Source organism: Phalacrocorax aristotelis, chromosome Z (genome assembly GCF_949628215.1).
Source record: "Phalacrocorax aristotelis chromosome Z, bGulAri2.1, whole genome shotgun sequence".
Classification (NCBI taxonomy): Eukaryota; Metazoa; Chordata; class Aves; order Suliformes; family Phalacrocoracidae; genus Phalacrocorax; species Phalacrocorax aristotelis.
Window position 1 is genome coordinate 70,326,869 of NC_134311.1, and position 16,857 is coordinate 70,343,725.

Here is a 16,857-nt window from a genome sequence, read left to right on the forward strand (position 1 = left end):
TCAGGACTAATCATGACCTTTTATTCTCTTGCTGAGAAGAGCAGCTGGTGCCCTCAAGTGGTAAATCTCAGAAGGAGAGTGGCTCTGGGCATGTAAACCCAGCTTTGGGCTCCTGCCCCAGGTAGGATGCTGGGCTGGGGCTGCTGGATGCCTGCAGTGTTTTTGACATGTCTAACCATGCTGTTTCGCCCTTGCAGGACACGACGGTGTGATGACTGTGGTGGAAAGGAGACATCGTTCCCAGTGGAGTAGGGACCCTGATGGCAGGCGTACCCAGACAGCCGTAGACACTCCCCACTGCTTCATCCACTGACCTTTCTGTGGGGCCAGCTGCAGTGTGTTCACACAAAACATCCTGTCCTGACTGTGCTTTTCGTCAGTTGGAGTCCAAAAAATGTCCCTGTGAGATTAGATGGGGCTTGCTTTGGATCTGCAGTCCCACTCCAGCATGGCTCCAGGGGACGCAGGAGGCCATGGCAGGCAGCGGAGCCAATGTCCAGGGAGCTGATCGGGGCCAGGGCTGCTGCCGTGAGGGGATGCACAGGGACAGCAATGCCCATCACACAGGACAACGTAGGGGTCTTCCTCCCCCTCCTGTGCCAGTGGCTGCAGAACAGCCGTCGGGAGGGGGCTGAGGGCACCGAGCAGCAGCTTTGCCGCTCGGCTGTCCAGAAGCTGAGCGAGTATATCCAGCTCAACTTCTCAGTGGATGAGAGCAAACTACAGCCAGGGAGCTGCGGGACTTCAGATACGGAGATCTGCACCATGTACCTGGCCCAGGAGATGCAAAAACCTGAGGTTCTTGGGCTGAGCTTTGGGAACATCCCTGCTCTGGGGGACTACGGGGAGAAGCGTCGGGGAGGGAAGAAGAAAAAGGGGCATAAGGGGCCAGTGCTTGACGTCGGGTGCATCTGGGTGACGGACTTGAAGAAAAACAGCCCAGCCGGGAAGTGTGGGAGAGTGCGCCTGAAAGACGAGATCCTTTCTCTGAACGGCCAGTTGATGGTTGGCGTGGACGTCACTGGTGCGAGGTAAGGGTGGAGGAGCAGCTGCTAGTGGCCACCTCTCACAGTGCATGATGCAGGTCGCGGTTCGTCCTGATTTATGTCTGAGAGCAGAGGTTTTGACCTCTGCTTTCCAGCCCCTGGCAGAGCTCTGGGCTCCTTTTTTAAAGTCTGTAGAAAATAAGTAACAAAAGCAAGTAAATAATTAGCCTACATCTGCTTCTTACACATCCAATGGAAAATTTTGAGGTGTCCTTGTGTTAAAAAATAGTACATCATAAGCATTGGAGGGACTCTGCTAGAACAGGAGTCTTCCTGGGTTTGGATAAAACTGTTTTCTTAAGTTAAAAAGAACACAGACTCAGCAGCACTGGAAGATTTTTGTACAGGTGCATCTGTATGCTAGTGAAACGGCCCTTCTTTAAAAGGAAACTCTGTTGATCTGCAGCCAGAGTAATCCAGCACAGTTTATGAGCCTTCGGAATAATATGCCATTTTAGACCAGCTGAGAAAGTGCTCCGGCAAGTGAGATTTGCAACAGGGGCATATAAAAAGCTTGAACTGAATTAAACTGGATACTGAAAAAAAAAGAGTTGTATCTTTACAGATTCGTCCAGTGAGAATACAGTCCCGTTGTTGGGATGGCTCATTGGTTATTTATCTGCTGCTTTAGTTGTTGGGTTTGCAAAGCCACAGTGGCCTGGGGGCGGTGCAGGGCGGTGGGGGGTAACACTTGCAAGTTATAATCCTGCAAAGTGCATGGCCTTTGCTCCCAACAGGCAGTGAATGCAGCAGCAGTTTGGGGTGACCATCGCTCCCGATTCTGCCACGTGGCAGAAGAAAAGCAGTGACTCCTTGATCTGTGAGTGCTGAGCAGGTCACCCTGGCTGTGGTTTTGCAGGCGTGATAACAACCCTCTGTAATTTCAAGCCTGTAATTCAATGAGTTTATTACTATTGGTACTGTGGCAGTATCAATCAGTGACACCCCCAGATTTGAGAGCTTTTGTGGTAAAAAGAAGTTAGCTTGCCATTTTCCCTTTGCCAGATATCACTTCCTAAAATCCATGGGAATTGCTTTCAGTGGCCAGCAGTAGTGTTATTTTATTAATCCAAAATGAAAGATAATACCCAATGGAGTCCAAAATGTTTGGGTATCTATTCTTTTTATCCTATCCCTGAAGGTCTCATTTTGGGCTTATTCCTTTTGGAAAGCTCTGTTATTAGACCAGCAAGCTGTGACTGCTCCTAATGAGAACTAAGTGCTCCATTTTCCCTAGTTGAGACATTATTTTGGCCATTATGAAGACAGAGTTTTGATGATGTGGGGCCAGTGTTGTTGTTCATAAGATCCTGTTTTAGAATACTCTACATCCATTTTAGGCCAAAATTTAGAACATCTCTTAGTCAAAACCTGACTTATTTTCAGCATCCAAACCATCCTTGCCTAACTTGCCATCAGCTGCTATTTGACAAGGGTGATGTTGATGGATAATGGCTTGGGACTTTGATGATACTCTCAGTTTGGAGTGCTTGGTTTAGAGCTGGCTGGGAGCTCCAACCCTATGTTACCACCTTGTTCATCTGATCTGCTCCAGGATGCTTTCAGAGTCCCTCAGTAGGTTTCTCCATCGGGGTGCTTAGAAGGGACATAATTCTCTCTAGGTTTATAATGGGTTGAAAGGCAATGTCAGCTTGCTGTCTGGGAAGGCTGCTTCAAAGAAGCAGCCTTCCTAGAGTATTTTCATATTGCTGCTATGGTGGCAGTAGCAGAGCCCTTTCCCCTTGGCTCTTCAAGGTGTTGGGGTAGGACAGCACACTGAATTGGCTCAATTTCTGTCTGCCTAATTATTCTCTGACTGGGTGAGAAACTCTTCCACGTCGATACAAAGAGGTGTGAGTGCTTTGATTTGCGGTGTGAGGTACTTAGTGTAGCCTGTGCATGGTCAGTGAAATTAAAATACTGCCTTAGCTCCTGTAGCACCAGGCTGGATTGGGCAACCAAAATCACTGCTTGCATGTTTATTCTGTCCCTGCCAAGCCCTTTCGTGCCTGGTGTGTTGTCCAGACTGGTGGTTTTGGGAACCTCCTGATTTATTTCTATAATAGTGGGGAATTTGGCATGAGGGTCTCATGACTCTGCCACTTTCCTGTGAATTGCCACCCCTGCAGCAGAGTTGGCAGAAGTGTGCTCACTTACCCTGGGCTTCATGTCACTTCACCTCCAGCACCATTCCACCATGCAAACCCTCCCTGATCCAAGGGGTTAAGCCAATACACTGGATGACAGGAGAGGAGAGGTGAGGGCATGTGGTCCCTTCTGCTGGCTGTCTTATGGATGTGGTCAGCATCTAGATGATGCAGGGGTAGATGGCTGGAACCATAACAGGTTGGGCAGCCCTGGCCAGATTGTGCTTTTTTGGCACCTGCCTGGTGTAGGTTCTCTGCCTACAGGTCCTCAGGTCTCGGAGCAGTGGTGGGGTCAGACACAGTGCAGAAGAGCAGCACACTGCTTTTTGGAGGAGCTGGCTGTGGGTATCACTCATCTGTCTCTCCCTGCTAGGGAAACCGAATCTGACTTCTTTAAAGATAAGTTATTTATTTAAATTCCACCCGATTGCCATGTAAAGAGCAGACACAGGCTGATTATTGCTGAGCTTCTTTTTTTTTCCTTTTCATTTAGAGAAACATTATGCAGTAATATAATCATCAAAGCTCTTTGCTTAACAGGGGATTATCACATTAGAGAGGAAGGATGTAGGTGGTGGCATTTTGGTGATGTTAGTGACAGAGGGAAAATTATTGCTCTCTTCAGAGTTAGCAAATTGTGTGTGTCTATCAAACACAATTGCAGGGAAATGAACTGTATTGGAGTACTGAATAAAGGTTAGTCAAAACTCTGCATGTTTGTTTATCTTCTGTCTATATAACTGTATCTCCAAAACACATGGGTTATGTTCCCCCAGACAACAACTTCCTATGTATTTTGGAACTACTCCTCTCATTTTGGTCTATTACTCATTTACTGAAGGGAGGCTGTTAGTATTCCTGCAGATGACAGATGAATCCTTCATTTCTTGAGCATGACTGAATGGGGCTTCATTGAGCAAGTCCTGGGAGGATTGCAAAAGAATTATTTTGTCATGAATATCATTCCATTTGAAATATTTGATTATAAATTTCATCAAGCATAGCTGCAGTGCTTGGACACAGCTACCATATACACCTAATCTTTAAAATCAGTGCTGAATAGATTTCCAAATTCAAACTGTTTTTGAAGAAAGCAGAGTAAGATGCATTACAAGTGATGACAGTGTGGTATAAACATGAGATATTATAATAATTTTGTCATTGAGGAAATCCAACCACTGCTTCAAAATATCGTGTTCCTCATCACCAAAAATGACCAAACATCAGTATGTGTGGGAATACGGTCAGAGAACTGGCTGGCTTCTTTTCAACCCACAACCTGGAGTTGCTTCCAAAAAATGAACAGAGACGTGTTCATACCTTTGCACAGCGTTCTCTTAGCCTCTCTTCTTCAGCCAGTGTCCTGAGTCCTCCTCAGCACAAGGTACGGCATGCCAAATGTGAAATTAATTCATTTTCAAAGATGCTGAGAAAGACTGAGAAAGATTGAGAAATCAGATGTGCAGTGGAAGGTAAGCCTCAAGTGCCACTACTGAAGGCAAAGCTTTGATCTTACCTGAAGTTGGGTCAAGGTCAGAGCCAAGGTCTTTCTGAGTGCTTGCTGCTGCTGCACATCACATCTACATGCTCCAGGATAGCTGGAAGTCTGAAGGTGACATCCTGATCCTCCTAACAGGTCAATGCTATTAGTAGTTGTGTGATATATGGACATTGTAAACACAGTACTACTTCTCTGTGAGTCTTAGCAGCTGATTAGAGATCGGAGCACAACAATTAACATCTAACCAAATTACAGGTCTCAAAATGTGCGCAGTGCTTTGTACTGCTTGCCTGTGGTAGTCAGTAACAGTCCTGGTCTCAGCTGGATGAAATCTTGAGGTTCTGTATCAAAACAGTCCATACTGGTACTGGAGAGCCAATATGCAGTCCCTGGCTGTATTCATAGCCAAGTTCTGCTCTGAACAGTGGTCTTCAGGAGGGTGCTGTTTTTCTTTGCCCGCTGTTGGGAGCCCTGCATGCAAGGAGATGCAGAGCAGTATAGCTGCTGCAAAGATAGGAACAGAGAATGAGGACCTTTGCTGCATCTCAGTAGAGCTGCTCAAAAATCTGACAGCGTGGATTGAAAACTGATGGTTCAGAAGAGCACACCTTTCAAGGCACTTTTTATTGAGCTCCCCCTTCCTCAAAGGTTTGAACTGAATGGTTTTTTATCATAAACTGCTTTGCCCCTGCAATAGAAAGACATTCTTGTTGGGAGGAAACCCCCATCGAATGTAGTTACTCTTTGATATCAAAGTGCAATGCTCCAATTTTGCATTTTCCATGGAGCACTGCTTCCTGCCACGCTGTGGTGAGACACTGCCACTGCAGGAGGCTGGCTGTACTCTCCATGGCCACTTTGTCCCTGTGCTGGTGGCCACAGTTGTCTCTGGAGCATTCGCAGGATTTTCTAATACCATGTTACTCAGCAGTGTGCTCAAAACACTTCCAGGTGCTCTGACTGGCGTGTGGGAGTGGCATGCTGTGGGAATGGGGAGCAAGGGCTGTGCTCCCTTTGCTCATCAGCTGGAGCCCTCAGTTTAAGTTTTTGTTAACAAATCCATTCTTTAGTAGGGTCTGGCATTAGGGTGCGTGAATGCCTGTGTTATGGTGGAAGGCGATGTTTTCAGGTTTCTGCGCCTGTGATGGGCTTGTGTTTCTCTGGAAGTTGTGGGTTTATTTTCTTCTTGACAGAGCAATCTGCTTTAGACATCCTTCTTCTTAGGGAAAAATCACCCCAAGAAAACTATCCCTGATCATTGCAGAAAGCTTTGTCTCACCACACTCCCACCTCCTGGGCATGTCAGGTTGCATGGATCAATTGCTCTGTTTTACTGTGTTTCCTCACCTCCTTCCTAAAGCAAAAGTGCTGCCAACACAAAGTGCTGCTCAGTGTAAGCAGCTGCTTCGCCTGGTGTTAGCAGGGCCTTCTCTTGGTTATGCTCATAAGAAAATATTTTTGGTTTAATAGGAAAACAAATGGAAATGTGTCCTGGCCCTTTGCCCTTGGCCAAGGGGCAAACATTTCTGTGGGAGCTCCTTGTTAAAATATCAACAGCACTGACTACATAGAGAAAAACAAACACAGTGGTCCTGGAGACTGCAGCCTCCAAATGCAATCTCGGGGAATAGATTTCTCATAACTGACCTAAAAAATACCCCCAACCTATTGTGGAGTTGAATTAGTTTCCTTTTTAATATCATATTACCAGTCTTCATGCTGCTCAGTGATGGATCAGGGCACAGAGGCTGAGACCTGGGGCTCATTATCACGGTCACGGACGGGAAGCATATGCTGACATGCCCTCCAAGCTGCCTGGCGTGTGAGTCCCAAAGATGGAAAATAAGCAGCATGTAGGAATTTTGGCTGAGAGTATTCTCCTCCAGTTGAGGTGCTGTGAGCGGGGAGACAGTGAATGTGTGCTCAACCTGTGCAAAATGAGAGGAAGCCTATGGATTTAAGTCTCACTGTGCTCCTAAAGTCTTGTATGCTGGGCATGCAGCCCCTCCTGAAGCATGGCTGCTGTATTTTATGCTGATAGTGGATATTCATTCCCCCCTTAAAATATAACACAACTAAGAAACTAAGAAGTTTCTTCTTAGTTTTTCTTCCCTTTCTTTATGTCTTCAGGAAAGGTATGAGCAGACTTAGCCACACGTGTTGAGAAATAAATTGCTCTGAAGAAATGAGCTTTATGCCAAATCCTCTCTCAAGAGCCAAAGACTTAAGCAGAAGGTCACTAATCCCCAGACTCAGCAGAGATCATTTAGCTTGTTTGTCCTCTTTGCTTTATTCATGTGAGCACGGGTTTGCTCAGTTTCCCCTCTGCACCCTCTGGTTCCTGCCTTCCGTCTCAACATCCCTGTGCCAAGCCCTGCAGAGGCAAAACCCGTTCCCTTGTAGTGATGGTCATTTGCAGCATCCCACTACTACAACTGCTTCCTCAACAGACTTTCCAAACCCCTCATCCTCCTTAACTTTGCATCTTATTCATCTTCTCGCTCAGCTCTGTTTCATCTAAACCTATAAAAGATGATGGAAAGACTCCCACTGATTTAAATGGCTCATGTCTTGTATGCATTTGCCTGTTTGTCCCAAAATTTTGGGAGCAATATGTCTGTCATTGCCTTCTACATGCTGTTGTCACTGAACAACAGAGCCAGCCTCTCTTGGTAGAAAGCATGATCCCCAGATAGCACACATGTAAAATTAGGCAACATCCCCAGGGTCATCTGCAGCAAATGCTCCCCAGCCCTGGCTCTGCACACTTTCTTTTCAGAAGGATTGCATCAGGCTTGAAAAGACTTGGACAGAGGTCAGTGGTGTTGCCTTAGGAGGTGAAAAAGCTTCAGAGATTATAGAGTGGGTTGTCCTGAATTTTTTTGGTGTGCTTTTGTTTTGTTCCATTGAGCTGCGAAAGCTCTGCTTAGAAGGCTGTACCTTGTTGCCAAATGTATGGCTATGCATCTCCATTTAATTTGCTGTTCTGACCGCACTGTAATTACAAGACAACAAGCCCACTGTTTGGGAGAGAGCTCTGCCCTCCCCACTCATCTACTGTGGGAACAGCCCGGTTTGGTGAATCAGCGTTGTGGCTCGTCATTTATCCCTGACACCAGCACGCCAGCAAAAGCCGTTTTCTATCCTAAGTGGGATTTTAAGCCTTGTACACAGCAAGCATCCCATGCTCTCAGGTCATCTGGAAGCACAGTCAGGATGCAGCAGAACTCAACTAATTGGCAGACTGCTGGAATACGCAAAATAGGGTCACTTTTTTCCACCACCCCGCCAAAGAGCAGGTGAGGCCTTCAGCCACAGCAGCAGTTCTTTTCACAGCTTCTCCAGCAGTGGATTTGCTAGCACAGAACAGTGTTTTAGCCATCAATAATTAAAAATAGAGATGTTAAAAAACACAAGCAAGGAACATTTTGTACCCATTATTCTTGCTCTTTCTATAATGCTTGTGCCCTTACACACCAATTTGCAATGTGCAGTCATTCACAGTGTCTCTTCTAATCTGCAAATGTGAATTTCTCTTCATATTCTGGGAGTCCAAAATTTTGCACAAAGCAGGCTGTGTGGTAAAGACTGATTTCCATGAAACAGGAGCACTGAGCTGCTGTGGGAGGAGGAAGCAACTGGAGCCAGGTTGCTGGGTTGCAGCGAGATACGTAGCAGGTTGTCCTTTCCCACCTGTACTGACTGATGTACCACGAGTCCTGGAAAGGCACAGCTTCTCCAGTCTTCAATGAAATGTTTTTTCTCATAAGGGAGCAGCATTCCCATTTTCAGAAGGGTTTCAGGGCTGCTTTGCAAGGATCATATCTTCTTGCCAACCTCACGTACTTTTGGGTGTTATGGTTGCTGTTCTGGAATATGCACTAGGACTGAGCTATGACCCTCTCAAGCTAAAAGCATTAACAGTGGTGGCAGCTTAAAACCTGCTTATCCCATCACTGGGAATCAGGCCAGGCTTGGAAAGGGCAGGTGCGGGGAGGGTTGAAAGATGATGAACAGAAGACGATTCCACAAGCAGAGACTGTGCTCGACATCAGCCTCAGAGAGATGGCTTGTCAGCATGAATCTGCCATCTGTGGACGTGAGAGGACAAATACAAGAAATGTAGGTGTGATCAACAGAAAGGCAGGTATATAACTGCAGAGACAGCTGCTGCGGTGGATGGCTTTGGGGCTGGGCTTTTTTCTCCTATGGAAAACTCATTGCTTTTCTTATCTGATGTGACACTTGCCTTCAGCTCTGAGCAGTATCACATGCTCCTTAAAACTTATTTTTCTGCCTCCTTTCTATCAGATGTAGGCTAAGATGGGAAGGGCTTATGTATCAATTGCAGGCTCTGCAGCATCACTGCTGCTTTCTCTGTATGAAGTGTATGATACTCAGTAAGATCATCTGGGCCTCCAAAGGGAAGCACCTTTAACAGACCCGTAGCAGTAAAAAGATAAGTTGGCAGGCACTGCCAGAAGGTTTGGGGCAGCTCAGGAAGACTGAGATAGGACAAGAGTAGGGCAAATGTGATTATTAGCGGCAGACTTCACTCTAGAGCATCCAAAACTCAGAAAGTCCAGCTGGATTGAAGGCTCTTTAACAAGACTGTGTGAAACTAGAGGTAGATGGAAAATGGAATCAAGCTTTTTCAAAATGCAAGAGAATTGTTGAAATGTGTCTGAAGGAGATTATTGTTTCTGCTGATGCCTAAGACTCTTTTCAATCGTTTAAAAAGGTGGCAAGGTCTGTTTTTTTCAGTTCTCTGTAGTAAGTATTATAGATAACTGGATGATCTTCTGAAAAAAAAAAAACCCTGGTGAAACAAAGAGTTGTTTAATAGAGCAATCATTTTGACTGTATTTTCCTAGTCCATTACTTGATCATTGGAACGGGTTCAGGCTAGCAGAGTAACTATTCAATGAAACGAAAGTCAGTGATGTCCTCCTTCTCATCCTCATACACATTGATCAGCAGCTCTTTGTGCCATGATAATTGAAGAATTACCAAGTGCTTGCCAATTTTTCATAGCCTAGGCTATTTTTGTTCAGGTAGTGAAGAGAAAAAGACGGACATACAGTAACCAGTAAACTTTGTGATACCATCTATCTGAACACGGAGCCCAGATGAGGAAAATGAGCTAGAGCGTGGGGAATTCCTCCTTGAAAACTCATGGATGATAAATGGAGCCAAACTAGTGTGTGACATTCTCACTGAAAATGGTTTCTAACAAACACACTAATTGTTATGCTGAAAACAACATTTCGTTTTTTCGCCTGTAGGAAAGTTCTACTAAAACACAGATTTTTCTTGGTTTCCTCTAGAGGGCAATGTCATATAAATATTTTAAGCAATTTTTGGGTTATGTCAGCTGGGAATTTAGCCTGCCTTATCTAAGAATTCATAAGACAGCAGTGAAAAGTCTTTCTTTACGTTCCTTTTAGGATGCGTATACTTGTAATAGAATTACTCTAATTGTTTCTTGGCCTTGTTCAGTGCAGTAGCTAACCACTTTAAGGAGCACAGAAATTTGTTGTGCATTTTGGGCAGATTTGGCTATGCTGGAATGCAGACAGGGAACCACTCATGAAGACATGGCTCTCTCTCATACCTGTGCAGCTTCAAGGATTTTCAGCAGCTACTCCTTATTTAAACTATTGTAAAAGAGATTATAATCCAGACCTCTGAGAATGAAGTTACCAGTTGCTGTAGTTTATGTTGGTAGCTGCAACTTCAGTGCAGAGGATAAATCTAAATACCAAGTCTAAGTGGTCCCTAGGACCTAGGAAACAGAAGGGTTTTGTGTTACTACTTATTTCCCTACGAATTTAGGTATTCCCAAAATCATTAACTGTATGGCTTGTTTGATGGATGTTAGTAACAGCGCAATCTTCAAATTAATTGTCCACATAAACAGCTGCTAAAATTAGTATGAATCAAAGGTGGCCACTCTGGACCTTAATAATTGAATTTAAGGGATATTGTCTCCTATTTTCAGCCACTGTCGTGTAAAAATGGCAAATATGGATAAAGGCTGATTTGTTTTCCTTAAAGCTCAGGTGTATAATTTGAAACATGCTTACATGGGCACGAACTTCTTTTTTGTTGTCTCTATCATTATTCGTCCCTTCCCCCAAACCAACACTACTAAAAGGGAAATTTCCTCTTGACTTCCCAACATGAAAATTACTTTAGGGAAATCCTTTTAGAATTAGTCTCCTTTTCCCTCCTCATGGTGACTAGTTCTCTGGAGCATCACCGTAATGGCCTTATTGGATTAACTTGCAAATCCCATATGTTTACTGAATTTGTGGGTTAACATTCTTTGTAAAATATCTCTTCCAAAAAAGTAATGGGCAATCTGCAGTTGCTAAATTCTCTAAATGAATAAACCGGTTTGTTTGTTTTTTCCCAAACAGGAAAAGCAATTAATTCAAGTAAAACACTTACTTCCAAAAGTGGTCTATATGAAAACAAGGGCCTGTGAATAAAAAGAGCCGTAGTCGCATTGGCTTCAAAGCCAGGAGGCCTTAGGTAGCAAAGCATGATTTCCCCTCTACGTAGGAGCTCTAAGAAAAATCTGAGGATACAGCTTTTCTGTAGCCTTTACAAGTTAAATAGGTGAGAACTGCTTTTTAATTACTGCTGCTGGCCAGGCAGGACTTTCTCTTAAACCATGTCTTAACAGAAATATGATAAGGAGTTTGCAAATTGTAAGTTGCTGGGAAAATTTTTTAGAGACACTAGTGGCAACTAAATATCCTTAGTTTCATTTCTCATGCTGCACGGATCTGATGAATAGCTTCAGGTTTGAATCATGTATTTGTCACCACCTTGGTTTAGGGCTTGTGTTTGGCTCTCGCTGGCTCAAAAGTATCTGACAGCTTAATGCTTAATCACAGGGGATTATTCTTTGCCTTCGGCTGGAAGGAGCTATGTTTGGGGCTGTAGGTGTGCAGAGAAGTTGATTCACCCTGAGCTGGGATCTCCGTACATGGGTAGCCCTGGGAATGTCATGCTTGCATGGCTGCAGGTACTGAAGTAACTACCAATGGTCCATGACTTCATCTCCTCCTGCTCACTCTCTGCCTTCCTTGCTGGCGAGTGGTCTGAAGCGCAGCTTGCTTGCACAGAAGAACAAAGCTATGCCTGAGGTCTCTGACAGTACCGTAGCACTGTGGGCTTCAGTGGGATTGCTTCCCATTTGCCTGCATGGAAATTGGGAAACTCTGCCTTCCAGATTTCCTCCCACCACTCCATATCTGACCCAGCAATACACAAAATTGTCTCCTTTCTGATCTGTTTTTCAATCATTGCCTGCATTCAGAAAGTAAGTAGTATGTACAGAGCAGAAAATTATTTACTAAACTAGCCAATTTCATCAGGATGAACTATGTGGTTGAAATAAATCTTATTTCAATAATTCAGCAGTTATGCTGTGGAGAAAGAAATAATAATAGTTAAAAAAAGTGTACAGATGCCAAATGGATCAGAAGTTAATGGCTGGTGTGTGGAATTCAAAGTCACCAAGGGTTTACTGCAGGGCTCTGTCTTTAAATGGACTCTGTTTTAAATAGTATATGGGAAAGGCAGGATCTCAGTGCTTTATTAGAATTATTTTGTGACTCAAATGCTTTCTCTGATGACCCGAGAATCAAATTATAGACTGTGGAAATTATTTTAAGGGGCATCATCATTAAAAAAATATCATGCAAGTTAGTAGAGAAGTAAATGTTTGTCTTGAGAGAGGTGGAATTCAGAAGAGCTTGAAAAGAAAAGAGGTAAAAGACAAGAGGGTAGAAAAAATTTAGGATGCAAGAAGGACTTAGAAATTCTTTAATTCTGGCTGGCTGAATAATAATCATAAGTGTTTTGTCTTTTATGTAATTAAATTAGATATCATTAGCTGTTAAAACAGTTCAGCCAGCTCTAATAACCAAGGAAACAAACCCTGAGCCCAGGTGTCAGCTCCCATACTCCCTGAGGTTTTCCCAGCCTCAAGGATATTCTCTCATTTAATGATACTATCAATAACAGTATTAAAGAATCTGAGGAGGTATATTCTCATTCTCCGTTTTTATATAATCTTCAACATGCACAGCAGCGCACTTGGGACCCACTGGCCATGTACTGTACTTGAGGAATCAGGCATGACTTGGTGAAGCCAAGTCAAGATCTCCTTTAGATTAAAAAATGTACCTTGCTATATACTGAATCATAAGCTGGTGTAAGAATCCAACATGAATCTAATGTAAAGAACTAGTTTAAATTCTATGTAAAGTTTTGCCTTCTTCACATATCAGTGGCATTTGCTACTTGCTTATAGTTCATGTTGCTTTCTGCCACAAGCCTGTGCTGATTGCCTGCTTTACCTTCCCTTTCTCTTCTGCAAACTTTTATTTTAAATAATTTACTTGAAAGTTATGTTTGCATAAACTGTATATGACTTAAAGCTATGTACCTAACTCCTGTCAGGGTCTTACACACTAATGGATAGCACGTGTGGTGTTAAGAAGTGTTGGGTCCTGGTCAAGCCTTTTCCCCCCACTGTGAACAAGTCACGGCACTGGTGACAGGGAGGTGATGACAGCAGCTCACTTTTTGCAGGTGTTTGAGCTCTCTTGGGGAAAAGCACTTTATTAAATGCTGTGTTTTACTGTAGAGTGTTTCTTTCCAGGTATCTGTCTGTCTGTTGGAGGGTTACAAAGTTAGAGCACCTTCATAAGGGCTAAAATTCTTTGAAATACATGTTTCTGCAGAAGTACATTTAAGCAATACAAATAAGCTCTAGCTTATGAGATACCTGCCTGGTTATGAACTTAGCCATTATCCAGTCTTCCCAAGTGTCTCCAAGAGGCATCAGTGTAAACAAGTGAGACTTATTTACCTGTAGGGTTTTGCTAGGATAATGACAGAATGGAAAAACTGAACTCTGTTTTTCCTAGGCCTTGAAGCCAAAACACTGTCCTTTTCTTTTGCCTACTGCAGGCTTTGAGAAAAAAAACGAACCCTTGTTTTTGTCATGGTGCTCCAGCCAACAGGCAGCTGAAGTTTGATTTCCAGATATGGTATTTGAGGTTTGTTGTGAAGTAAGAAGGTCCAAAGCCAAGCCAGCCAGAGCTGCCAGTTTTCTGGTTGGAGCAATTGCTCCAGTTCATAAAACTCTGCATATTATACCCTCACCGGTTATCTTTACAGCTGAAACAGTGCAGAAGTCTAGCAGGGAAGGTTTGGATGTGGGATGTGTCTTTATTTTGGGGCTTTATTGAGGAAAATGTGATGAAATGGTTTCCTGTTCAATGCAACTCTTATTTGGTGAGAACTTCCTTGCAAATATAAACAGGCTTTTTGGGAAACAACTGAGCTGAGGAGGAACCAGTGTCAGTATGAAGATAAGCACATGAGAAAAAGAAAAACAGGATTAAATATAACCATATAATTTGTCTCATCGTTGCTTGGCCATGTACTGGGAACAGCCTCGTAATTCTGTGTGCATTCCCCTACCCCAGCCCCCAAACATAACCCTCTCTCACTCATTTCACACACGTCCAGCTTGTTATTTGGTCCCCAGTTTGGTAGTCAGGGAGCCCATGGGAGATGTTCAGGGGTGGTATGGGAGTTTCAGGTGTGGACACAGGGAGACGGTTTGTGCTGCCATTCATGTTGTCCAGGGACTTCTGTTTCTGGAGTACTCCAGAATCCTCTTCTGAGGACTCACTTTGTGCAGAGAATGGGACAAAAAAGTGAACATGACGTGAGGCTGAGGGTTTCCATCTTGGCCATGTTTTGCCACCTGCTCTTTAGGCAGCATTCATCAAACTAGCCTGAAAATTGTGCCCTGGAGAAATAGCTAGATTGAATATTTAAATTTTAAACTTTAAAATTACCATCGCTCTTATTTTTCCCCAGGTCAGCGGCATATTGGAACTTTTAGATTCTGCCAGTTGATCAAAATGTTCCTGTGCAGTTACTGAGGGCTGATTTTTCTTTCTTTCAATCTGCTCCTGACTTGGGACCTTACCAAATGAAAGCCTGAAACCACAGAAGAGCATCTGTTGTTCATAATACCCCTTCTCTTTGGGGTCCACTCCCCTGATCATCTTCGTAGCTCTCCGCTGGACTCTCTCTAGTAGTTCCCTGTTTTTCTTGAACTGGGGAGCCCAAAACTGGACGCAGTACTCCAAATGTGGCCTCACTAGGGCAGAGTAGAGGGGCAGGATAACCTCCCTCAACGTGCTAGCCACACTCCTTTTAATGCACCCCGGGACACCATTGGCCTTCTTGCCCACAAGGGCACAGTGCTGGCTCAGGGTCACCTTGCTGCCCACCAGCACTCCCAGGGCCTTCTCAACAGAACCACTTTCCAGCAGGTCATCGCCCAGCCTGTGCTGGTGCCTGGGGTTGTTCCTACCCAGGTGCAGGACCTTACACTTGCTTTTGTTGAGCTTCATGAGGTTGCCCTGGGCCCAGCTCTCCAGCCTGTCCAGGTCTCATTGGATGGCAGCACAGCCTTCTGGCGTATCAGCCACTCCTCCCAGCTTGGTATCATCTGCAAACCTGCTGAGGTTACACTCTGTCCCTTCATCCAGGTCATTGATGAATATGTTGAACAAGACTGGGCCCAGCACAGACCCCTGGGGAGCACTGCTGGTTACAGGCCTTCAACCAGACTCTGCCCTTCAGCCAGTTCTATATGCACCTCACTGTCACTCATCTAACCCACACTTCCTAAGCTTACCTATGAGGATGTTACGGGAGACAGTGTCAAAAGACTTGCTGAAGTCCAGGTAAACAACATCTCTCCTGCTCTCCCTTCATCATCAGCAGTCACACCAACATAGAAGACTATCAGGTTGGTGAAACATGATCTCCCCTTGCTGAATCCATGTTGACTACTTCTGATAACTTTCTTTTCCTCTACATGCCTGGAGATGACCTCCAGAATGAACTGTTCTATCACCTTTCCAGGGATGGAGGTGAGGCTGACTGGCCTATAGTTTCCTGGGTCCCCCTTCTTGCCCTTTTTGAAGACTGGAGTGACATTGGCTACCGTCCAGTATATTAGGGGATAGAGGAGTCGTTCCTGATTTCCATATGTGTAAGCATTATACCAAGGTAACTCAATGAACTAAAGAGGTGACTCTTGGTTTATGACCATGTAAAAGGAGAGTTCAACCTACAGGATGTGTTCTCAAATACAGTCAGCTGCCACAGATTGGTCCATAAGTAAACATCTCAGCTCCAAAAAATTAACATGAAGCTAAAGACCAGTCATAAATCTCTGATCCAACAAGATACAGGTATATCCTAGTGAAAAATCAAAAATGGATCAGAAACCCAAGAAAGATCCTGCCAGTGGAGCCCATAAGCATGATGCCTGATATCTGCAATCAGTACCAGATGCTACTGATACATGGTGTGGAGCCTATATCAAAGATATGCTGGACCCATCCAGTGCAAGCAAGAAGCCTTGCAGATTAAATTGGTATTAATTCAAGCCTGTAGATTGCTTTAGCAAGAAAATTGAGCCTGGGTGTTAAGATGCTTTGGATCAAGATATCCAGATTTGGTTTCCTCCTTAAAGAGAACCAAGCACATTTTGGCACGGATTTTCATAACAGTTTTGGAAAGAAAATATTTAGAAATAGATGCAGTATGTTTCTGTATACTACATCCAGTCTGTGAAATAAAACTACTTGCTCTGCTGCACAAATGGTCAGAAGACTCCTGGAACAAAATCATCCCTAAATCTCATGTATGTTTTAAGGAAGACTCTTGAAACATTAATAAGTGGCGAGTGGATGGCACGTTCTGACATGCACTGGAAAGTACACACAGATAAAACGCAGGGTGGTTGGTGGTGTTTAAAAAGCAAACGAGATCTTGGCTTCCACTCTGAATATCATAAGGTACAGAACACAGCGTATTGCATTAATGGAGCCTATTCTAGCATAAAATGAAAGCCACGTTTGGAACAATCTCTGCAGTCCTGGTTTAGGACACTGGGGAGAGTAATAGAAAATGACTCCAGGGTGGAGCACAGGTTGCTGGAGGGAGCAGCCTCTGCTGTAACCTACATTATCTTTGTAGTTAAAGTGAAAGGAAAAATGTTGCTTTGAGAGGAAATCCTAGTAAGCAGGCAGATACGGGCAGTGTATTT

The 16,857-nt window shown here is 44.1% G+C and overlaps 1 protein-coding gene across 3 annotated transcripts in view; it reads left to right on the plus strand.

Moving 5' to 3' along the window:
- Positions 1–275: 275 nt before the first annotated feature.
- The window catches only part of PDZD2 (PDZ domain containing 2), a 140,862-nt gene continuing 124,280 nt past the window's right edge, over positions 276–16,857 (plus strand). For 2 of the 3 annotated variants that reach the window (XM_075078271.1, XM_075078274.1), the window contains exon 1: positions 404–1,031. In XM_075078271.1, the coding sequence (XP_074934372.1) occupies positions 493–1,031 (539 nt within the window). In that variant the 5' untranslated portion in view covers positions 404–492. Of the gene's footprint in view, positions 1,032–16,857 lie in introns of all 3 variants that reach the window. The other variant, XM_075078272.1, reaches the window with a different exon arrangement.